Raw genomic sequence first — 24,512 nt, 5'->3', positions numbered from 1 at the left:
ATAAAAAATGTTTCATCAAAAATGCCTTATTTAAATTAATCCAGGTTGCCAAATTAATTATTCTTTTACTCTAGTGTGGTGAAATTAGGTATATTTATTAGATTTTAGTATTTTTTGATTGGCTTATGGAAAGTAAACCTCAGCTAATTAAACTTGTAAATAAAATTCTTTAGAGAAATTTGAATGTATCTGATACATTCGGTCAGAGAAATGAGCTGCAAAGAATATTTTTGTAGCCAGTACAGCGTCATGATGTACAAAATGTAAATAGAACTCATTTTATGCACTCTCAAACACCTGCCTTTTTCCACCCCGAGGTGTAATTTAAAACCAAAGAGGTCACCACCATCTAGTGGTTACAAAGCTAAATGCAAGGAATTAAACCTTACTGACTTTTTGAAAGTGAGATAAAGAGATTCTCAATGACTCACTGCTGAGTTCCCTGGTGGCCTAATGGTTAGAACTCGGCTTTTTCACCTGTGTGCAGTCTGGGTTCAATCCTTGATTTGGGAACTGAAATCAAGCATTGCCTCAGCCAGAAAAAAAAAAAAAGACTCCTTGCTTTCTCTTTATAATTTGAGAAGTTGTGGGGTTAGTTCGCCATTTAGTGAGTCATGTTTCACACCAGAGGACACCACGTGATATTTTCCATTTATGCATTATCCTAATATTTAAGCAAATTATGAAGAGAAAGTTAACTTTGTAATGAGATGACTACCAAGGCAATATTGCTGCAGATTTAAAGAAAAGGATGTGAATTTTATATTCATAATAGTCCTCTGTGTATGTATTATTCACTATCACCACTTGAAAATTTTACTGACCCTATAACAGACCCTGTGACTCTCTTTCTTTCTTGTTTGTTTTGCTACAACTCCCTGCCCTACCCCTCATGATTGTGTAATGATGGAGTCCTGAGAAGGGTGGGAGGACAAAGCGGCATTTCATGTCATTTGTGGGGAGATCGGAGATCATCGGTAGTTTGGATAGGCAGGGCATTAGAAATGCACGGGCCCTTTTCTCCATTAAAAAATGAAAATTAGAGTCTATGTCTTGTTGCTGTAAAGACGAGTATAATCCAGGCTGGCTTCTTTATTGTGTGTTTATTAATATTATAATTAGGTTTTCTGGCAAAAAGAAATGAAAACATGCAAAGTTCCTAAAATTATCTCTGGCCCCAGGCACTGTTCCTGCTATGTCTAGTGAGTTAAGTCAGCCCTGCCTGCTGGGAGTCATCTTCATCCTTGCTGGAAGACTTCTTTAGACCCCAGAAATGTTTCCTTGAATGTGACTCGAAGGCCTTTGGCTGTTTGGAAGCCACTGTGGCATACAAAAAAGATAACACTGAGCTTGATATCTGTATTAGTCTGTGTCCATAACAAACTACCATAGCCTGGGTGGCTTAAACAGTAGAATTTTCTTTCTCACAGTTTTGGAGGGTAGAAAGTCCACGATCAAGGTCTTGGTTGCTGTGGTTTCTGGTGGGAGCTCTCCTCCTAGCTTGCAGATGGGGGGCTTCTTGTAAGGCCTTTCTTTAGTGTGCGCGCGTGTGCGCGCACACACACACACACACACACACACACGCAGTTCTTTTTCCTTCTCTTCTTATGCGGCCGCTAATCCCATCATGAGGGCTCTACCTCATGACCTCATCTAGCCCTAAGTAAACTCCCTAAAGACCTGTCTCAAAGCGTCATCACCTTGGAGGTTAGAGCTTCAACATGAAATTGGGAGCGAATAAACATTGAGTTCGTAATGGCTTCTCTGTCCAGTCTGTACACCGTTTCCTTGTATTACAAAACAGGGAAAAGGCCTGTCCATGGTCTTTGAAGCAGGACGGACTAGAATAGGCCTTTGGAGTCAGTCTTAACCCAGGACAAGTTATTTAAGCTCTCCCTCTGATCTGTGACTTGGAAGAGTCATTGCAATCCCCAGCTCCTAGGATGCTGGGAATTAATACATGCAGAACACCTTCGTAGATGCCTGATACACATAATGCGTCCATGAGTTGGTTCCTATTATAATAATATACATATGTGTCATGGGCTGACATGCGGTTTGCAGAATCAGTAGAGCTGTATGTGCTGATATGGCAAAAATCACCAAGAAATCTTTTCGAGCGAAACAAGCAACGTTCACAATAGTGATTATTTTTTGTGCTTAAAAATACATGTTTACACGTACTGATACATCCATAATGGTGATATGCATATACCTGAAGCATTTACCCATACATATTTGTGTAAAAGAGGGTGAATTACTTATATACAAGGTTTTGTGTCTCATGGAAAAGTTGATAAGAGTATGCAAGAAACCATTGACTGTTTCTAAGGAGTGGTACTCGGGTTTGCTGCTGGAAGGGAATTCACCTTTCATTGTACACTCTTTTGTTCTCTTTCAGTTTTTAACCAAGTGCCTGTGCTATTATCACACATCTCAGAAAGATCAACCTTCTCTAGAGGGTATTCTTTTTTTGTCTTTTTAGGGCCACACCTCTACCATATTCAGTTTCCCAGGCTAGGGGTCGAATCAGAGCTACAGCTGTCGGCCTATGCCACAGCCACAGCAACACCACAGCCACAGCAGCACAGGATTCGAGCTGCATCTACGACCTACACCATAGCTCAGGGCCATGCTGGATCCTTAACCCGCTGGGCAAGGTCAGGGATCCAATCTGCGTGCTCATGGATTCTAGTCAGATTCATTTCGGCTGAGCCATGACGGGAACTCCTCTAGAAGGTATTCTTAACCTCTTCCCTACTGTCCTTTTCATATCCTTGTCTATATTTTCTATTTTCTGTATTTTATTTTATTTATTTTTTGGATGGGCACAAGAATATGCCAAGTAACTAGTTGGTTTAGCAAAGGTCAAAAATGAGTTGGCGGGAAATTAAATTGTTAACATATTATTCAACAACCAAAGCTATGTGTATTTTTGTTATGATTATTTGCATGTTGTGATTATAATGACTATTTTCCCACAAGGCCATTATAATTTTCAAATATTTTTATTCATTTCTTCATTTTCCTTAAGGAATTTAAAAACAGAAACATGCTTTAGTGAAAAGAAAAGAATTGAAAAGTTTATTTAAAACAACTAAATCTTGGCAATATACCTAAAGGTGTTCATTTTTAATTTTTATTATATGATTAATTTAATATTATATAAGCTGTGAATCTCTAAAACTTGCATGTTACATGTGACTTATAAGAAATATCTGTGAAATATTTTCTATCTTTTAGTTTTGCTCTTCTGTCTATCTTTTGGTTTATTCTTGATTTATTTGGTGTTTTTTTAATGATACTAAACTGGTATTAAAACTTTTAGCTGTATTTTATGTAATTATATCGTCTTTCAGAACACATTTTGAAAGTATCATGCTGAGTTTTCTTTTTGAAGAGAACAGTAAGAATTGTTTTGTTATAGGAAGCATCCTAATGCTAACCATCATCTGAAATTAGACAAGGCTCCCAACAGGCAAACGAGGTAGGCACATATATGCTTGAGGAGTTTTGCTGAGATTGATAGGGTTTCCATCCAGTCGAATATCCTCTAGTGCCTTACGAATATAAGTCAAATTTTTAGCATTGCAGAAGGTATCTTCATGCATCTCCAGAATGTTGTTATTCTAAAATAGATTAAAATATTAGACAGATATATTATTAGTATTGATTAATAATATAATCTATTTTCCTTCACCCTGTTTTTCCTCTTTCATTCCTTCTCTCTCATTGAAAAAAAACATGCATGGTATGTGATTATTATACATCAAGCGCTTTCTAAGCAATGGGATTCAATTGATCAACGTAATAGACATGCTTGTCCTTATGGAGCATGCACTTCAGAATGGGAATATAAGATGACAAAACAAATTTAAAGAAGACAAATTATTTTCAAAAATTATGTGAACCAAGAAGAAAGGATGGTGACTGTGAGAAGTTATCCTAAGAGATGGCAGTGGAGTTGAGGATGGAGTGACAAGGAGCCATGGACATAGGAAGACCCAAAGTAAGAATGTCTCGGGCAGAGAGAACACCAGGTTCAAATTCTGAGCAATTAGCATGGAACATTCAAGAACAGGAAAAAAGTCAACATGGCAAAGTGAAGTGAGGGAGAAAGTGATCAAATAGGAGGAAGATATAGATCTGGCCAAGGCCTAGAACTAGATTTTTAAAAATAGCTTTATTGAGGAAGTTCCTGCTGTGGCTCAGTGATAGCAAGCCTGACTAGTATCCATGAGGATGCGGGTTTAACCCCTGGCCTCACTCAGTGGGTTAAGGATCTGGTGGTGCTGCAAACTGTTGTGTAGGTCACAGATGCAGCTCAGATCTGGTGATGATATGGCTGTGGCATGGGCCAGCAGCTGTAGCTCCTATTTGACCCCCTAGCCAGGTGCCACAAGTGCAGCCCTAAAATCAAAAAAAAAAAAAAAAGCTTTATTGAATATATTTATTTAGAGTTCTTTCTCCTCAGCTTTATTAAGGTATAATTGACAAATAAAATTGTATGTATTTAAGGCATACAGCATAATGATTTGATTTAGGTATGCATTGTGGAATGGTTCCCACAATCAAGCCAATTAACATTTTCATCGCTTTACATAGTTACCTTTTGTGTATGTGTCTGGTGAGAACACTAGAGATCTACTGTCAACACAGTATTACTTGCTACGGTCACCATGCTGTCACCGCATCTCTAGAACTTACTCATCCTGAATAACTAAAACTTTGTACCCTTTGCCCAACATCTCCCCCATCTTCTACTCCCAGCCCCTGATAACTACTATTCTGTTGTCTGCTTCTGAGTCTTAGATTTTACACATAGTTGAGATCATACAGTATTTTTCTTTCTGTGTCTGGCTTATTTGAGTTAGCATAATTTTCTCCAAGTTCATTCATGTTGTTGCAAATGGCAGGATTTCATTCTTTTTAAAGGCTTAATAATATTTCATTTTATACCTATGCCATAATTCCTTATCCATTCATCCACTGAAAGGCACTTGGGTTGTTTTTCTATCTTGGCTATTGTTAAAGTGCCGCCATGAGCATGGGATGCAGATCAGTTCAAGATACTTCTTTCAGGAGTTCCCGTCGTGGCGCAGTGGTTAACGAATCCGACTAGGAACCATGAGGTTGCAGGTTCGGTCCCTGCCCTTGCTCAGTGGGTTAACAATCCGGCGTTGCCGTGAGCTGTGGTGTAGGTTGCAGACGCGGCTCGGATCCTGCGTTGCTGTGGCTCTGGCGTAGGCCGGTGGCTACAGCTCCAATTCAACCCCTAGCCTGGGAACCTCCATATGCCCACAGGAGCAGCCCAAGAAATAGCAACAACAACAACAAAGACAAAAAAGCCAAAAAAAAAAAAAAGATACTTCTTTCATTTCCCTTGGACACATACCCAAAAGTGGGATAATATGGTAATTCTATTTTTAATGTTTTTGAAGAATCTTCATACTCTTTTTCATAACTGTACCACCTTACATTCCCACCAATAGTGTACAAAATTTTCCTTTCTACCACATCCTTGCCAACACTTATCTTTGGTCTGTCTGTCTTTTTTTTTGTCTTTTTTGCCATTTCTTGGGCCGCTCCAGTGGCATATGGAGGTTCCCAGGCTAGGGGTCTAATCGGAGCTGTAGCTGCCAGCCTACGCCTGAGCCATAGCCATGCAGGATCCGAGCCGCGTCTGCGACCTACACCACAGATCACGGCAACGCCAGATCCTTAACCCACTGAGCAAGGCCAGGGATTGAACCCGCAACATAATGTTTCCTAATCGAATTCGTTAACCACTGCTCCACGACGGGAACTCCTCTTTGGTCTTTCTGATAACAGTTGTTCTAACAGGTGTGCAGAGACATATCATTGTGGTTTTGATTTGCATTTCCCTTATTATTAGTCTTGTTGAGGTCTTTTTCACATACTTGCTTGCCATTTGTATGGCTTCTTTTGAAAAATGTCTATTGAACTCCTTTGCCAATATTTTAATTATTTGTTTTTTTTTCCTACTGCTTTGCTTGGGTTCTGTATATATTTTGATAATTAACCTCTTATTAAATGAGTGATTTGCAAATATTTTCTTCCATTCCATGGGTAATCTCTTCTCTCTGTTGTTTCCTTTGTAGTGCAGAAGTCTTTCAATAATACATATAGTTTTTAGTATACAAATTTTGCACTTCATTTATTAATATTATTCTCAGGTAATTTATTATTTTTGTGACTATTATAAGTAAAACTTTTTAAATTTTATTTTTGTATTTTTCATTTATTTATTTATTAAAAAAAATTTTTTTTTGGTCTTTTGCCCTCTTTAGGGCCCCACCCATGGCATATGGAGGTTCCCAGGCTAGGGGTTGAATCAGAGCTACAGCTGCCAGCCTACGCCACAGCCACAGCAACAGCAACGCCAGATCCGAGCTGAAAATGCAACCTACACCACAGCCCACTGCAACACCGGATCCTTAAGCCACTGAGCGAGGCCTGGGATTGAACCCACAACCTCGTGGTTCCTTGTCAGATTCATTTCCGCTGAGCTTATTTTCGTATTTTTCATTTCTAGTATATACATATACAATTAACATTTATATATATTGAATTTTTATAATCTATCATAATTGCTGAACTCATTTATTAGATTTCTACATTGACCCATTTCTTATTAAGAAAGTGTTAATATCCATATATTTGTGAATATCCCGTTTCCTTTGTAGTTTATTTCTATTTTAATTTCATTGTAATGAAAAATACTATGTATGATTTCAGTTGTTTTCAATTTGTTGAGGGCTGTTTTGTGGCTAGGTATACTGTATGTCCTGGAGATGTTCCTTGTGCACTTAAAAAGAATGCATGTTTTGCTGTTGTTGGGTTGATTGTTCTGTAGATGACTGTTAGGTCTAGTTAGTATATAATGTTGTCTAAATCTTCTGTTTCCTAGTTGATCGTATGGCTAGTTGTTCTATTCATTATTAAAAGTGGGGTATTGAGGAATCCAGCTATTATTGCTGAATCTGTTTCTCCATTCAGTTCTGACAGTGTATTCTTCATTAATTTGGGGGCTTTGCTGTTAGGTGCATATATGTTTAGAAGCATTACATCTTCCTGACAGATTGACTCTGTAGTATTACGGAGTGTCATGAGGAATATTACAGATTTAGTGCATTTGCCCTTTGATAGGTAATAGATACATATTGTTAATAATTATTGTACCTCATTTTTAAGTACTGATCATGTATCAGTAAATGCAGTACCACTAAACTGAGATGCAGGGAGGTTGAGATATGTGTCTAGTCATTAAATAGCATCAAGTAGAATTTCAGCTCAGGGAATCTGCTTTTGCCAGAACTGTCATTCTTAATTACTATACCATATATTGGAAAACATTTTTCAAATTTATCAAAAAGGAGATTTTTATGTGACTAAAAACAAATGTAAAATCAATACAATGTAAATTAAAAATAGTTTTGTGGGGGATATTGGTGAAGTTTGTGATTGTGAAAGAGAAATATTTTGAAAGGTGCACTTAATGCCTTTTTAACTCTTAGAATAGGGACTGTAAAGCCAATTACTTCAAAAAAATCTTATACTGTATATGCAACCACATTATGTTTAAATATGACATCAGAGACCTGGTTACTCTGTTGAGTCAATATCACCAAAGACAATAGTAATAACATTTAATTCAGGATTGAAAAAAAAAATCCAAAATTTCCTTAAGGAGTCCCTTGAAAATCCTCCTTCCAATCCTAAACAAGGCGAGAAATTTTCATATACATAGCAATTCACCACCAGAAAAAGAGAGACCAAGAGAGGGTCATCCGGAAACAGGATGAAGGCTAGAAAAGACATGTACATCAAGGAAATTAACACAGCCAGAAAAGCTCAAAAGTGACAGGTATCCAAAGTTCCTGCTGTGGCTCCCTCTTGGGAGTGCTAGGACATGGGTTTGATCCCCAGCCCGGCACAGGGTTAGGGATCTAGCCTTACTGAAGGTGTGGCTTAGGTTGCAACGGAAGCTCAGATCTGATCCCTGGCCTGGGAACTCCATATGAAGCGGAATAGCCAAAAAAGAAAACAAACAAACAGAGAAACGTATCCAAGATTCATACACAGATAGACACAAAAAACCACCCCCAGGAGTTCCTTTCGTGGTGCTGTGGAAACAAATCTGACTAGGAACTGTGAGGTAGTGGCTTTGATCCCTGGCCTCGCTCAGTGGGTTAAGGATCCGCATTGCTGTGAGCTGTGGTGTCAGTCAGGTCACAGACGCGGCTCCGATCTGGCGTTGCTGTGGCTGTGGTGTAGGCCGGCAGCTACAGCTCCGATTAGACCCCTAGCCTGGGAACCTCCATAGGCCGTGGGTATGGCCCTAAAAAGACAAAAATAAATAAATAAATAAATAAATAAATAAATCCCCAAATGTGGAAAGATATGAATAGGAGTGAAAGAAAAGACATAGAGGTAAATATTTACAGAATCCACAGAGAAAAACATAGGAATCAAAGCCTGTCTCTCACATAGCAAAGTCACTTCTTGTGGTGGTTTCTAGTTTTTCCGCTAAGAAATTGTAATATTACACCATGATATTGTGTCTTTGAGCACACAATGGTTGTATTCTCTACAGATTCATTCCACAGAACAGCTGAAATTATTACCAAAAATTGATTATAGCTGTAGACCAAAAGTTAGATCCAAAATAAGAAGTAATCTTTCTTTGTTTCAACAACCCAAAATGTTTGTTTCAATTAATCAGACTTTAATATATTTAAATGAAATATATTTAGAAAAGATTTAGATCATAACTTTTTTTTTTTGTCTTTTTGCTATTTCTTGGGCCGCTCCCGCGGCATATGGAGGTTCCCAGGCTAGGGGTCGAATCAGAGCTGTAGCCACCAGCCTACGCCAGAGCCACAGCAATGCAGGATCCAAGCCGCGTCTGCAACCTACACCACAGCTCACGGCAACGCCGGATCGTTAACCCACTGAGCAAGGACAGGGACCGAACCCGCAAACTCATGGTTCCTAGTCGGATTCGTTAACCACTGCGCCACGACGGGAACTCCTTAGATCATAACATTTTGAAAATATATTTTCACTCATTACTTCCAAGATAAAATATAGGTTAATGGAGTTTAAAATAATGCAAACTTTTGAATATGTTGGCTTAGAAAAAAATGCATTTTCTTAATCCCGTGAAATAGAAGTTTCTCATCTCTCAGCAGATAGGAATGCCCTAGGGTTGAATTTAATTCAATATATAAAACCTAAAAGCAAGAGCTAAAACTGACATTTTCCCCCTAAAAGTTTGAAATCAAAGTAGATTTCTCTTTCCCTCTTTTTTCTTCCATTCCTAATCTTTACACATTTCTTCAGCAGATAAAGCTTTCATTTTTTTTAAAAGAAGCTTTTTTTTTTTGCCAAGAAGATGCATTATGACTTGGCATAGAATGAAAATAAAGATGACAGTTGTCATAAATAAATCAGTATAGAAAGAATCACGAATGCACAAATACCTTGCACTTGGATTGAGAGAGGATGAATAAGAGGAAAAAAGAAAAACTGTCACAGTGTGTCAACAGGCCATCCATTATAAAAAGCTTTTTGCACCCCACCTTCTTCCTGTTTGCTTTTGTTCCATGGAGGTGTTGGCCATAACTTACTAGGAGACGCATACCTGGAGGTGAAGGGCCCGTAGATTTTCTGGAAGAGGCAGAGGGATGTGGTCCAAGTTGTTATCCGTGAGGTAGAGATGACGCAGATCATACATATCCTGTAAACATTCCAAATGCAGGGACTCAGTAGGAATTAGGAACGTTGCAGTTGTAGTTTTCATCCCCTGTCCATACAATTCATAAAATAACACATTCCCGTTCAGGTCTTATTTTGTAAAGTTGAAGCAAATTAGTTTTCTATGTTATTGGGCAATTCAGATGAGTTCTGGAAGAACTGATAGCAAGCAAATATCTCTCAATGCCCATGAAATATGTTTTTTTAATCTGTAGGAAGAAGTTTGCTTTGGGAAGAATCTCTGTCTCAATTTAAGCAAGGCAACGATTTCCCACATAAGACATTCCACAGTAAGATTTTGAGGGTTTGGGCAAGACATTAGCAAGAATTTCCTTCATGTTATAGGAACGGAGAAATGAGAATTTCTCAACAAAACCCTGCTCTCTCCAGCCCAAGTACCAGGAAAAGGGCAGCCTAGCAAGTCAGAATATGTTTAGATGATAAAAGGTCTCCTCTAGCCAAACATCACAGGATGACCCATGACACACCGTCACTCATGTAATGGGTAGTGTCGTAAAGTTTATTTTAGGAGTTAAACGTCTCATCAAATTGAATTCCCTTGTGGAAATAAACAGCCTAGTCATTGATAGCAAGGGAGATAAACAGATGAAAGTCTTTCAAGCCTAAAACTCACTTTAAATGCTTCTTGCTTTATTCCTTTCCTTCCAAGTCTATTGTTGCTAATATCAATAAACGTCAAAGTCGTTGGCAATTCTGGCAGCTGCCTTATCTTGTTGTCACGAAGAACAAGCTCTTGGAGTCGAGGCAGTTTTCGGAATGCATCTTCATCAATCTCGGATATTAAATTTGATGTCAGATCAATCCTTCTTAGATCATCTGGAAGAAAAAATGGGGGAAGTAGTTACACAGTCTTGAATACGTTTTGCTCACATAAAAATATGAATATAAATTTTCCCACATATAAGCAAATATATATGACTTTAATTAGCAACAGCTAATGAAACAATTATTTCTAACAACTTTATAAAAATTTAATGGTTTACTCCAAACACTATTCATAATTATGCACTTATAAGAAAGTGTAACTTTAGAAAAAAACAAACCAAAAAAACCCCCAAAAAACCAACTGGCACCTTATATTTAAAATAACTGCTCTTTTCCCTATGATCTTCATAAACTTTATCTGGCTTTTACTATTTAAAATATTTTTTTCAGTGATGACAGATTGTTGTGCTTTTTAATAGTTTATAATGGAATTCACATTAAAATATAATGGCATTAAAAAGAAATTTTCCAGTGATCGAAACACTTTAGGAAGACAAGTACCAAAATTCTTGGACTTTGGCAAAAATTATAAAGTCAGAATTTAGGCTTGCATTCATCAATCATAAAGCAATTGTGCTTTAATGGACGTCTATTCAGACAAGCCAGATCCTAGTAAATATATGACAATGACCCTCTACTCTTACTGTTATAACATGATAATGAGGGCTAGCCTATAAAACGTAATTATTCCCGACTTCTATTTAGAGACTATCAACAACTATATAGTTTCATAAGGACCTTAATTATTCATCATTTTTACTATCACAAAACAAACCTTTAAATATATACATAAGTAACTGATTGATGTTATATTTTGATATTCAAGTTTCATTTTCAGTACCAGCGTTTTATAGTGCAAATATTTTAGGAAAAATCAATAAAGAGAAGGATATTAGTGTCATCATCCATACTTAGGTTTGCAAAATCATTTTTGTTGATCTTTTTAATTCTGTTAAAGCGGGAGTAGAAATAAGCGGTGGTCTTGGGCAGGGGAGGAATAGCATCGAGCTCATGGTCGTCACAGTACACGGTGGTGCTTATACAGGTACACAGAAGGCAGGTTGGAAAGTCTAAAAGACAGAAGCGAATAATTATATGTAAGGAATGGAAGCAATTTCTAACAAATGATGCGATTACAAATATTTATTAAACACGATTAGACTCCCAGACTCTTCGGGCATAGTTCATATTTTCTTGTATAGTTTTCTGCAAATGGACCATTAAAGTCAAACGTACCAACTAAGGCTGCCCCAATAATTAGTATATTCTTTCTAATGTTTTAAAATTTTATTTTGAACTATTGAGTGGATACTACCTGGTTGTTGTTTTTATGTTTGTTAGACATTCTATTTTTACATGTCAATATTAGGATTTTGGTTTTTATAAATTTAAAGCACCACATGTAATACTCTTATTAGGGTTTTCAGTCAGTATTTAAACACCCCACTGAAATACAATCAAGGAAAAAATAGGGTAATAATCTTTCCTATTAATTCACTCTATATGTATTTATTGATTTTTTTCTATGTAATGGCACTGTGCCAGCTGGTGAAACAGTAGTCTGAACAGAGAGAGACAGTTCTGTTTTATGATCCGCTATAAAAGATGAATGTTAACCATGCAAATAAAGTGACGCCTGTGGTCAATGTCACGAAATATCATATAAGTGTAAAATAGGAGAATCTGATCCAGTCTGAGAGGCATGGTTCTCTGAGGAGGTGACGATTGAGTTGAAATCTGCAAGAAGAGTAGGACTTGACCAGGCAGATGAAGGGAAGAGTATGCCGGCAGAGGAAGCAGCAGGTGCCAAGTCCCTTCACTTTGCAGGAACCAGCACATGGTCCCCGTACTCCAGCCCAGAGAGCATCGGACTGTGTGGGACATCACGCACAAGGGACTGTGTTACGGGTTTTGTTCCTTATCCCGAGGATGGGCAGGGGTATTATGCCATCAGACTCACATGTTAAGATACCGCTCTGCTTGAAGATAAGCTGAATGACTGAGGGACGGCCTGTGGGCAGAGAGGAGATGATTGACCTCCCTGAAAGAGGATGGCTGTTTGGCTGGGGTAAATGATAGAAAAGGAAACAGATTCAGGAATGATCTGTCGGGCTGGATTACATCTCCATTTATTAATCTGTTTTTTCTCTATATATCTCTCACATACACATGCACACACTTCTACCTCTCCTTCACTTTTTTTTCTTTTTTTCTTTTTTGTCTTTTTGAGGGCTGCACCTGAGACATATGGAGGTTCCCAGGCTACGAGTCTAATCGGAGCTGTAGCTGCTGGCCTGCGCCACGGGATCTGAACCATGTCTGCGACGTATACCACGGCTCACGGCAATGCCAGATCCTTAACCCACTGAGTGAGGCCAGAGATCGAACCCGCAACCTCATGGTTCCTAGTTGGATTTGTTTCCACTGCACCACGACAGGAACTCCCACTTTCTGTTTATGTTTGTGTCTGGTCATGTAGAGGGCAGTGAGCTTCCAAGGGAGATAGAGCAGCAATGGCACAATGGCCAGAAGGAAAGAAGGACGATAGATTGGGCAGTGTTGTGGAGGCCAAGTGGAGAGAAAGTTTGAAGGAGCAGGAAGTAGAAAATAATCTCAGGCGGCTGAGATGTCAGTTAAGGGCTACAGAGTGTCTCTTGGGTTAGTGAATGTGGTGGTTATAGGGGCTCCAGCAGGAGCGTGGAGGTGACGAGGCTGGAAGGCAGATTGCAATCCCTGAAGGCAGAAGCGGGAGGTAAGGAAAGCGTACACCACATAGAGACAGTTCTGTTGAGATGTCAGACTGTAAAGTACAAGGAAAGAGAGAGGATGACAACTATAAGAAGACATGTTTGTGGGGTGTCTGAGGAGGGGAGTGGTCTAAATGGGGGAACCTTTGAAGAAAAGAGTCCTGAAGGGGCAGCAGGAAATGGGACTCAAAATACACTGGGAAGAATTTGCATCCCACGCGTTGGAGGCCAGACAGCTCCTCTGTTGTAACAGGACGAGGGGGAAACAGGATGCATGGATATAGAAGTACTTAAATTGTCTGAAAGCAGAAAGACCAAAGAGCTGCTGGCAGGAAGACCGCATTTTCTGTGTGAAGTAGGAGGCTAAGCTCTGTGATGCGCTTGAGAAGCAAAGGGAGGAGGCGAGCAGGGCTGTGAGACTTGAGATGAATGGAGAGAGTGACATGGTCATAAATGAGGGAAAGAAAGCGATGGAGGACCTTTCTTAGGATTGCTCAGTGATCGCTTCATCCCGATTTAGTTGAGACTCCACTAGTTTTAGCATTGGAAGCCCCCTCTCTTGGGATCTCCTCACTCCCAGGCAAAATCAGGACATGTTGGTTGCTTTCATTGAAGGATCCATTCGTGGTTTGAGTAGTAAGGTCTTATTACTGTCATTAAATAGAAAAATCATTTACAATAACTTCAGGAATGAAAACTGTTTTAGGAACAGGAAGCTAAGAAAAAAATTTTAAGGGAGAGCTATGAAATATTTAACACTTGCTAATTTCTCCAGTCATTATAAATTAAAATGTTTTGTGCTTATCACAACATTTTTAAAAAGTAGAGCGTTTCATTCTTCTATATATTCATGACTGCTTATTTAGTAATAATCACTTAGGGTAATTATATAGATTCACACCAGTTATCATTTAATTCTAGTTTTTCCACTCTACGCAAGCCTACTTTATGGGGCTTGAGACTGTTATTTCTAGAAATTGGTATTCAGAATAACAAACAATGTTTTTATTTTTAATGTTTTAAATATTTCCAAACTATTTGACTTTAATTAATTTATATTTAAATTTAATTTGAAATTTTAGAATTTCTGGAGATGCTTCTTCTCTGGAAAGTAAAATGTGAATTAAAATTTTACCTTCATTACTTATCCTCAGACTCCTTTAGAGATAACTTTTTTTTTTAAAGTCATAGCTTTTTTAAAAATATTGTTTCAAAAAAGACATTGTTGAGCCATAATTTTTACTAAAGCTTTTGAAAAGGTTGGACATTGTTCTGCTTTTCTGTTGTTCCTGGCTCAGCAGAAAGACCCTAAGGACAGGTAATGATGCCAGATCTGTCAACTTTTGAAGGACCTGAAATTACTTAAAAGTAAGTAATGTTCTCGAGATGTTTAACATTCCTATTTTGGGTACTTTCTGAGGTGTACTTACATGTCCTTCTCATTGTGTATGTATCGCCCTGGTTCTGTCTGTAGCATGTTCTACTGCCCCGTAGAAAGTTGACTATGTGCAAAGAATGTCATCATTAAAGACAGGATCTAGTGGGCTCTGTGTGCATCCCAGCACTGCCAGGTACCACCTGCATGATCCTGAACAGCTTTTATAGTACGTTAGAATTTTCGTTTTCATGTTTATAAAGTGAAGATAGTAAACAATAGCTCTTACATACTTAGTATTGTTTTATCTCTTCAAAGAGTTAATGTACATAAAACACTTGCGTGGCTGGCCTATTCACAGCATTTCATAAAAGACAACTTTTTTACACTACTTATGGGTAAATAGTTAAAAACTCACAGATGTTGAGAGGAGACTGGTGGTTACCAGGGACTGGTGGGCAGGGGAAAATGGACAGTTGTTCAACAGGCACAAAGTTCCGGTTGTGTAAAGTGAATTCGGTTCTAGGGATCTGCTTACAAGCCAGTGCCTATAGTTAACAATACTGTACTGGACACAGAAAGAAATTGCTGAGAATAAATAAAAAAGATACACTTCTAAAAATAACCAAATGAGAGTGACTCACATGGATGATGTTTACAGTGGACCAGGCAGTAAATTCATTCATTTAATCCTCACAACAACTCTATGAGGTAAGCTCTATTATTCATTATCCCATTTTTTAGGTGAGGAAACCAGGGCAAAAAAAAAATATTGAATGCCTTGCTCAAGTCTGTATATCCCAAGTCTCAAAGCCGGAATTTGAATGCTCTTCCCTCTCTTTTGTTCTTTCAGTGTGTTCTGTACAGACTTTTCTGATATTACCTGTAACACATTATTGTCTCTTAAGTTGGTTACATGTCCATCTTTTTGTACTAGGCAGAAATATCCGTGAAAGTAATCGTCATTTTAAGATAGGCTTTTTTTTTTTTTCTTTCATTTCCACAACTTTGAGTACAGAGACACCGAGATACTAACTAAACCTTGACGATGGGACTCCCGTTCATTTTTTCGGCCCCCCTTCGCCACGCCCTTCTCCATGTGTGTAAAAGTATTCTGGAGTGTGTCCACTTGACTCCCTCAGGGTTGACACTGACAAAGTCTAACATGAAATATAGAGAAATCAGAGGATCACATTTAGCTCTAGAAGTCTTTCCAGGCCCCGGATTACACTGCCTTCTGGCCCTAGACGATGGAGTCCAAGGTCACAGAACCCTCTCTTCCCGATCCTAGGACTGAGTGAAAAGAATCCTGTTTTCCAATAGGTGCCCAGATTGGAATCAGAACAGGCTTGCTTCACACCCAGTGTGTGAAACTAACAGTTACGTGATCTCTGGAAAGTTCCTACCCTTTCTGGGCTAGTTTCCTTGAATAACGAAGAAAATAATACTACTGCCTTCACAGGGAGGTTCTCATAGTCAGATGAGATCATGTGCAGTGCTGAGCATTATGACCCACGGGCAGCGTGGGCTCCATCCAGGTAAAGTATTGTTACTGTTACCATCCTAATCCGTCATCACTTTATCCCCTTGAAGTGCTGTGGCCTGACCTCTCAGACATGGGATTCTGATCTTATTAATAGGGTCTCCTTTGTTCTCAAAATGCATTCCACCACAAAGCTTTTGAGGAATGAGAGCAGACAAGTATCTTCACCCCAAATCTTTGGTGATTGGATCGTTTCCATCATGCCAGAGCTGAATGCTAAAAATTGCTTTATATTTTAATACAAAACCTCCTGCTTCAAGCCTCATCTATTGCAAAGCGTTCTCCTTGGGTTGCATGGGTTCTCTGAGGAGTGGGAGCTTGGCATTTTGAGGAAAGAACAAGTGGACTGCATTACAATTCAGCTTTGATGGACCTGACCTTCATTGGTGTGTGGGCCCAGAACCCCAGTGAATTCAGGCTCCTGTGGGGAGGAGCCGTCGATTAATCTAGGGGTGGACTCCTCCTCCTCCTCTTCAGCCTCCTCTGGCTGTGGGGGCGGGGTGAGGAGCTCTCTGTTTCCAGAAGGCATCACTGTCGCAACATCAATCTGAAAAAGAAGCGGGATTTCATCAGGCGACCTTCTATCACGTTCAGTGGCAGACACAAATTTAAAATGCATCCATCTTTGCCACCAGAGGTCGCTGGTGTTCTGAAGTTGAACATATGTGAGGTCTGCTTGCCTGGGAAGGCTCAATCATTTCTAGTTACTGTTAGTTACAGTTTTTAAGTAATTTTGTTCCTCAAATCTTAGCAGAGGTTTCCAATCCCCACCCCCACCCCCCTTTTGGTCTTCTTTGCTCTTTTAAACACCCTTGTTTATTTGATAGGTTTAAAAATAACTTCCTTCAGTGTTTTCTAAATACTTAGCATTGCAAGAATATGTTATTGTTGTGAAAGATTACAATTAAAAGTGAACAGCATAAAATCCAAAAGTCCCCTTCACCTGACAGCCCTAATTCTACTCTCCCTGAAGACAATAACCAATAAGAAATTGATATGCCTTTTCAAGCCCTTTTCATCCTTGGTTTTCTAGATTAAAATATCCTGTTCCTTGACAATGACTTCCACTTCCTCCAATTGTATTTTTAGTGAAAAGTATCCTTTATACTAAAAGAAAATATATGGAGACATGAAAACTACACAATTTAATTATGAAATGCCATTTCTCACATATTTTCACTATTATTTGTGTAACCGGTATTAGCCATGATATTTGGGTATATTAAAATTGACCTTTTAAGGGGTTTCTCAATAGGCTTTTTTTTTTTTGTCTTTTTGTCTTTTTAGGGCCACACCTGCTGCATATGGAGATTCCCAGGCTAGGGGTCCAATTGGAGCTATAGCTGCTGGCCTACACCAGAGCCACAGCAATGCCAGATCCGAGCCGCGTCTGTGACCTACACCACAGTTCACAGCCACGCCGGATCCTTAACCCACTGGGTGAGGCCAGGGATCGAACCCGCAACCTCATGTTTCCTAGTCAGATTCGTTAACCATTGAGCCACTATGGGAACTCCAGGAGGCATTTTTATAAATTGAAAAAAAAAAAAATCTGCAAAGGTTTTTTTCAGGGATTTTATTTTAAATTACACTGGCTTTTCTTTTCATCCTTGCATATCTATGTAATGAATTATAGCTTTTAAGCATAGCATGTTTAGAACAACCCCTTACTCAACTTCCTTCCCTCATCTCAATATCTTTTCCTTTGTAGCCCTTAGTAAATGCTTACCTCCCTAGGCCTGCCACCCTCAGGATCTTGTAACCTCGGGCAGGAAATCCGCTCAAATCTGCTGTCTATGTGTAGGAACCACTCTTTGGGGCCCGGTTTCCTCATGGCATCCCAGAAATCCCCAGTTCCCCCTTTCTCCCCTTCATTTGCTTCTTGATTCTTTCCACTCTCAAACAACACACAAATTACTTTCTAACTTAATGTCAACATGATATACAAGCTGTGCCTTTTCTGTGCAAAATAAGTACACAATTAGGCCAGATATTTTCTGAATATTTTAGAAGATGTTTTGGATAACCATAAGATTTTAGGATAGACTTATGAAATCATGACCCTTGAGTACAGTTGAATACATTGCTTTACAAATGAAAATGCTCCTTTTAAAGAAACACTACACTTGGTCGGTTTACATTTCTGAGCTGTGATCGCCCGCTGTGTCTTTGTACTTTCTCCATTGTCAGCCACTCCTACATTGTGTGGTATAGGTTCCATCCGTTTTCTGCCAGTCCCAGCCTCCTCGAGGGTACACTTTGAGGTATATCTTTTATCTTTGCACCTCATGGCTATAGCATAGTAGATAATCAACAAGTGCTTATTGAATATAATAAAACATTTTACTTGTCGAAATAGATCCAATTTGCTACTCTATGCTTAATTTTAGAGATTTTGCTGAGAAAAAAAAATCAATGAACATATTCATGCTTATTTTAATGCATTTAAAGCCTTTGTGTGAACACAAACCTAAAGCAAAATGTTTGGTGCATTAGGAAGCCATACATGAAGATATTATAAAACTGTACAGAAATCTCTGCTTGCGGAGACTGGGCACACCTCCTCGAACAGAGAAACATACGGTTTCCATCTTCAGGGTCAGAAAGAGGCAGATTCAGAAGAATGGATCTGCAGAGAGACCAAAAGGAGGCTCCAGGAAGAGCGGAAATTGAGACAGATGTTTCATGGAATGGAGGCAGCCTAAAGGGAGAGACACATTCCAGACACGTTGCCTTGAATCTTGAGCTTTGTAGGAAAAATGTTTGCACATACTTTTTACGGATAATTGTTTTTCCACTGATTTGATGCGAAGCTGTAGGATCGCGCTTGTCATTCACTATAATGAGGCAAAACAGCTTTTGTGTTTATCAAAAACTGTTTTGTTCAGCCTCTCTTGCTAGTAAAACGTGAATGTCGAACAACATTTAAGACCACGGAAAAGGAAGGCCTTTGCAGTTCAGCGAAATTGCAGAACCAGAACCTCAAAGCGCTGTCGCCTGGAGAGCCTTTTGCCTTGCAGCCCCATCTCGTCTCACCGTGGAACAGAAGTGATGTAGGCTTCTGTCTTTTCCTCTTTAGCAGTTTTCATACTGGGATGTGCAGATGTGAGGCCAGGCCTGCAGAGAAGTGGGGCCCGGGTCGTGTGCCACCTGGTTCTCCATGCAGTAGATGTTTGTGCTCAGGCGGCAGAAACCTAAATTGCGGAATTCACACCAATGGCCAGAAGATATCCCTGCCCCCCTCCTTTCTCAGGCTACAATCGGTGCCACTCAAAGGCCAATGTAAGTGAGGCTCTGGTGTAAACATTCATTCTTTTGGAGTTTTTCTCTACTTTTTCCCCTCTTGCTGCCTTGTTTTCCTGTGTCTTGCTCCCTACTGAGTTGATTTTTTAATCCGTTCATTATATCTCCCTCAAGTCTAAAAACACAACACAAGGTCACTCTCACACATGACCTTGAGCTTACTCATTACTGCCCTTGCTTATCTTCTTGACCTAGTACCAGCAGGGTACATCTCTGAGTTGATTGGTTGTCTATTCCATTCTCTGGTTCGCTGGCCTTGGACTTGTAGATAATCCGCGCCACGGTAGGTTTTATGTGGAAGCACCCTCCATGTCCATGAAAGAGTTAACTTTCTACGAGAGATGACAAATGCCTACCCCACAGACAGTGACCTGGGTTGAGTGATGTCTCAGCATAGGTCAGACTGGAGAGATGCCTCACCATCACACTCAGCATGGCCTTGACTCCGCATAAGTAACCCGGCACCTCCAAGCAATCGCAGGGAGAAGAAGACTGAAATGACCCTCAGGTGTCAGACCAAGTTTCTGCTCCCAAGAGAACAAAGGATTCTCGGCAGCAAGTGGTTCAGTTATGTTTCTTGTACCAGAATATGTATGCTCAGACTTTTATTGGCAATACCTATACTGTCATGAATAATACTGCATTGGATGTGAGATTTTCATCTTCCAGCCATCAGCAGAGTTCCCTTGGAAGGCTCTTTCTCTGCAAGTGCTCAGCACCATTTACATGACCATAACATTTGCTTAGAAATCATCTTACTCACATCCATCTGTCCCTTCGCAAAAAAAAGGCCATCTAATTGATCTATGCCACCATAGTGATACCGTTAAGCCCATTTAATTTTGTCTTAACTTCAAGGTAAAAATATGATAAATTGGTAGACTCAGAAACCATAGTCACGCTTCTTCCTGCCTCATTTGCCGCTGAATCCCTTCACAGAGACTTCTTGCTGCACATGTGGATCACACCTGTTCAGAACAGTCACAAACCGTTTGCTGCTGTTAAGCATTGTGTTTGAATTAATACAATTTAATGTATTTTGTTTCCTCCTATTTTAATATTTTTAAAATATTTTTGTTTCCTCATATTTTAATATTTTTTCATCTCTGCGCTGAATCTGCTCGATGAAAATGTATGTGTGGTGGAAAGACTATTATGAAAGAAGTCAAAGTTACTCGGATTGATTCCTACCTTCATGAATGAAACGTCTAAATATGGAAGGATCGGCAGTCTTTATAATCATCTAAGCAATGAGAGCGAATGTCTGTGCCAAGCATTGCACTTAAGATTAACTCTCCACGTGACCTGTCATTAATATTTTCTGAACATTTGTCAATACCATTCTTTTTCCTCCTTGTATGTTATCATCACCGCTATCTAGGTTACTGTGTTCTCGTGCCTGAAATACAGTAACAGTCTATTTACAGGAAGTTGTGATCACCTTTACTCTGTATTCACCCTGCAGGGAGAATAAACTCTTAAAAATACAAAATTGATCATGCCCAGCCCTGTTTAAAATCCTTCAGTGGCTTTTTATTGCTCTTGATAACCACCAGAACAATGGCTTTGCTGAAGCACCATAACGCAATGATTACAAGGAAGGATCCAGAATAGATGCATTTGAATCTAGCTTCCTGTGAGATCTTGGGCAGGTTACCTTATCTCCCTTAACTTCAGTTTCTCTATTTATAAATCCTAATATGGATAGTACTGCTGCATTAGGATGAAAATGTTAATATGTGTAAAGTACCTGGGATAACGTCAGACATGTTACATGCCAGGAAAATGTCTTCTATTATTATTATAATAAATGTAAAACTCTTTGACTCACAGAGCCCTGCATGGCTGGCCCTTCCAAGGTCCCCTTCCTCCATCTCCTGCCAATTGTGCTCTTTTGCTGCACTGACTGTCTTCAGTTTCTTATACGCTCCATGCTCCTTCTTCTATAGGACATTTGCATGCACTAGTCATTCTGCTTGAAACCTCCACCACTCCTCATGTCTTTTTCCATTATTTTATTCTTAACAGTTTCATTGAAAGTATATTGATATACAAAGAACTTCACTTATTTAAGGTGTACAATTTGATGAGTTTGGACATAGGCACATATCTGCAATGCCATCACCACAATCAAAATAATAGAGATATCCAGCACCTCCCCATGTCTCCTTGTAATTAACTTCTTATTTGTCTCTCATATCTAGTTCAAGTCTTACTTCCTCAAGGAATTATCTCATGATCTGCATGACTTAGACAAACACGTCTAATGGCTATCAGAGTTTCGTGTACCTCTGTTGCTGTATCCGCCACTGAATTTGTGGTAGGTTGGGGGGGGTGATTTTGGAGTTATTCCCTTCCTTAGATTGTTGGCAGCATAATGTTTCAACTCTTACTATCAAGAAGTAGAGGTTAATTTCTCATTCCGTGAATTTTGAATTGAGACTGGCCCTCTGATTTTTTTTTAGTCAACAGAATGCATTGATGTGATGGTGTTGAGGGCATGATTTCATTTGCTGTCTAGAAAATCTGCCAGTTATTACATGAACAAGATGGCATCTGCTTGTTGGAAGATTGAAGAGTTCATGGGTAGAGAAGGGTCATTTAAGTTGAGACCAACCTAGACCAGACAGTCCTGAACCAACCCAGTAGCTGGTAGAAACTGTGAGGGAGCCCAGTGCAAAGTAGAAGCACAGCACAGCCCAAATTGCTGAACTGTAGAATTGTGAGCCAAGTAAACGTTTGTTTTAAGCCACTCAAATTTGATATTGTTTGTTACACAGCACAAGATAACTGGCACCAAGTTTTATGTTGTACATGTAAATATTTGACTATATTTTCTGATGAGGGTTAATATATATCTCCTTATTTTTTAAAAAAGCCATTATGTTCCCAATGTGCCTAGCAATTATTAGGCCTCCTGATAAATCCTATTGAATTATTAAAGGCAAACACTGGCAATTTTTAATACTTTAAGATTTATTTTTTATGGCAGAGTAGTATTCCATTGTGTATATATACCACATCTTCATAATCCAGTCACCTGCCAATGGACACTTGGGTTGTTTCCATGTCTTGGCTATTGTGAATAGAGCTGCAATGAACATGAGGGAGCATGTGTCTTTTTTAGGGAAAGTTTTGTCCGGATGTATGCCCAAGAGTGGGATTGCTGGGTCGTAAATTAGTTCTATGTATAGATTTCTAAGTTACTTCCATACTGTTGTCCATAGTAGTTGTACCAGCTTACATTCCCACCAACAGTGCAGGAGGGTTCTCTTTTCTCCACATCCCCTCCAGCATTTGCTATTTGTGGACTTACTAATGATGGCCATTCTGACTGGTGTGAAGTGGTATCTCATGGTAGTTTTGTCAGAAGGAGAAAGACAAATACCATATGATATCATTCATATCTGGTATCTAATATACAGCACAAATGAATCTTTCCATGGAAAAGAAAATCCTGGACTTGGAGAATAGACCTGTGGTTGCGCGAGGGAAGTGGGAGGGAGTGGGATGGATTGGGAGCTTGGGGTTAGCGGATGCAAACTATTGCTTTTGGAATGGATTAACAATGAGATCCTGCTGTGTAGGACTAAGAACTATGTCTAGATGCTTACAACAGAGCATGACAGTGGGATGTGTAACTGGGTCCCAGTGCTGTACAGTGGGGAAAAAAAATTGTGTTGTGGGAAATAACAATTTAAAGAAAAGGCTTAACAAAATATTTCAACCTACTAAAAGTGCACGAGAGAGCAAGAGATTGTGGTAGTTATGACTCAGATATCTCTACATCTGCAAAAAGACCTTCATTCATTGTAGGTGCAGACATGGTGTAAAAGGAAACAAAAGGAGATGTGCTTTGAATTCACTCAATGATGCTGGTTTTGAATCTACTGTTGATCTAAGGGTTTTGGTTATATATTTGAGGGAAAGATGGAATCATACACACAGAGTCAGAGCCACTCCATTGCACTACTCCAAAAACCACTGTTCATTTGGTACTCTGTGTAAATGATGCTCCCTGAATTTGAGGAATGTAATGACTCTGTCTGAGAATCTGTTAACTCTGAGAGATCAATTAACCAATCTTGAACCTTTCCCTGATCTTTCTTCATATCCTCCTTATCTCAATTGCATTCTTTATAATTTTACACCTCAATTTAGGTAGAGATGAAAATCTTATTAATCTTTTCTTTGCCTGTACTTGCATTTGAGAAACAGGACAGTGCAATAAAGGCCTGAAGAAAGAGAATGTAAAAATGTGTGTGTGTGTATGTGTATATATATGTGTGTATATGTATATATATATATGTATATATGTATATATGTATATATATATATATATATATATATAAAGATCCTTGGTGTCTCATTGATATTCATCCAAGAATGAAAATATAATTGTCTCTATTGGAATAGAAAAAATAATGCAAACTTTAGTAAAAGTGAGTCAAGGGTAGGGTCACAATGAGGTCCTCCACCCAAGAAATTGAAATTACTTTATATTGTTCTTATGATGTATAACTGATCTTAAAAATGCACAGCAAGAAGAGACTGTCCCTCTCTGATAGAAGGAGCAGCTTCTTGATTCATTAGTGATGACCATACAGCTAAAGAAAGAAAAAGAATACTGAAGTTTGTTATTGTAGCCAGCATTGTTTGGAGGAGAGTAGTATTAAATTTGTTGGACATTAACAATAGTCAATAAGATATCATCTCCAACATGGAGAAGAGAGGATTCATTGGATATCATCATGGGATAGACAAAAATAACTGGCATGGATTGAATGCACAATAGATGAGAGACTGTCTTGCTCTTTCCATCGACTTACAGGTGATTCTGTGAACAACCCTTTGGAGAAGGTTCAATAATGGTGCACATTTCATAGATTTGTAAACTGAGGATAAGAGGAGGGAGGGCTAAATAAACTGCCTGAGGTCACACAGCTTATATGTAATGAGACCAGAACTTGAATCTGCC

At 39.0% G+C, this 24,512-nt stretch overlaps 1 protein-coding gene across 1 annotated transcript in view; it reads right to left on the bottom strand.

Annotated features, from left to right (window-relative positions):
- Positions 1 to 2,992: 2,992 nt before the first annotated feature.
- The window catches only part of EPYC (epiphycan), a 36,838-nt gene continuing 15,318 nt past the window's right edge, over positions 2,993 to 24,512 (bottom strand). Inside the window, exons 2-6 of the mRNA XM_047788602.1 lie at positions 16,610 to 16,778; positions 11,478 to 11,636; positions 10,415 to 10,617; positions 9,668 to 9,763; positions 2,993 to 3,629 (exon numbers count right to left, since the gene is read on the bottom strand). Coding sequence (XP_047644558.1) covers positions 3,459 to 3,629; positions 9,668 to 9,763; positions 10,415 to 10,617; positions 11,478 to 11,636; positions 16,610 to 16,778 — 798 coding nt within the window. The 3' untranslated portion in view covers positions 2,993 to 3,458. The remainder of the gene's footprint in view (positions 3,630 to 9,667; positions 9,764 to 10,414; positions 10,618 to 11,477; positions 11,637 to 16,609; positions 16,779 to 24,512) is intronic.

Source organism: Phacochoerus africanus, chromosome 7 (assembly GCF_016906955.1).
Source record: "Phacochoerus africanus isolate WHEZ1 chromosome 7, ROS_Pafr_v1, whole genome shotgun sequence".
Classification (NCBI taxonomy): Eukaryota; Metazoa; Chordata; class Mammalia; order Artiodactyla; family Suidae; genus Phacochoerus; species Phacochoerus africanus.
The sequence above is the reverse complement of the archived record's forward strand: the minus strand, read 5'-3'. Positions and strand labels throughout refer to the sequence as shown.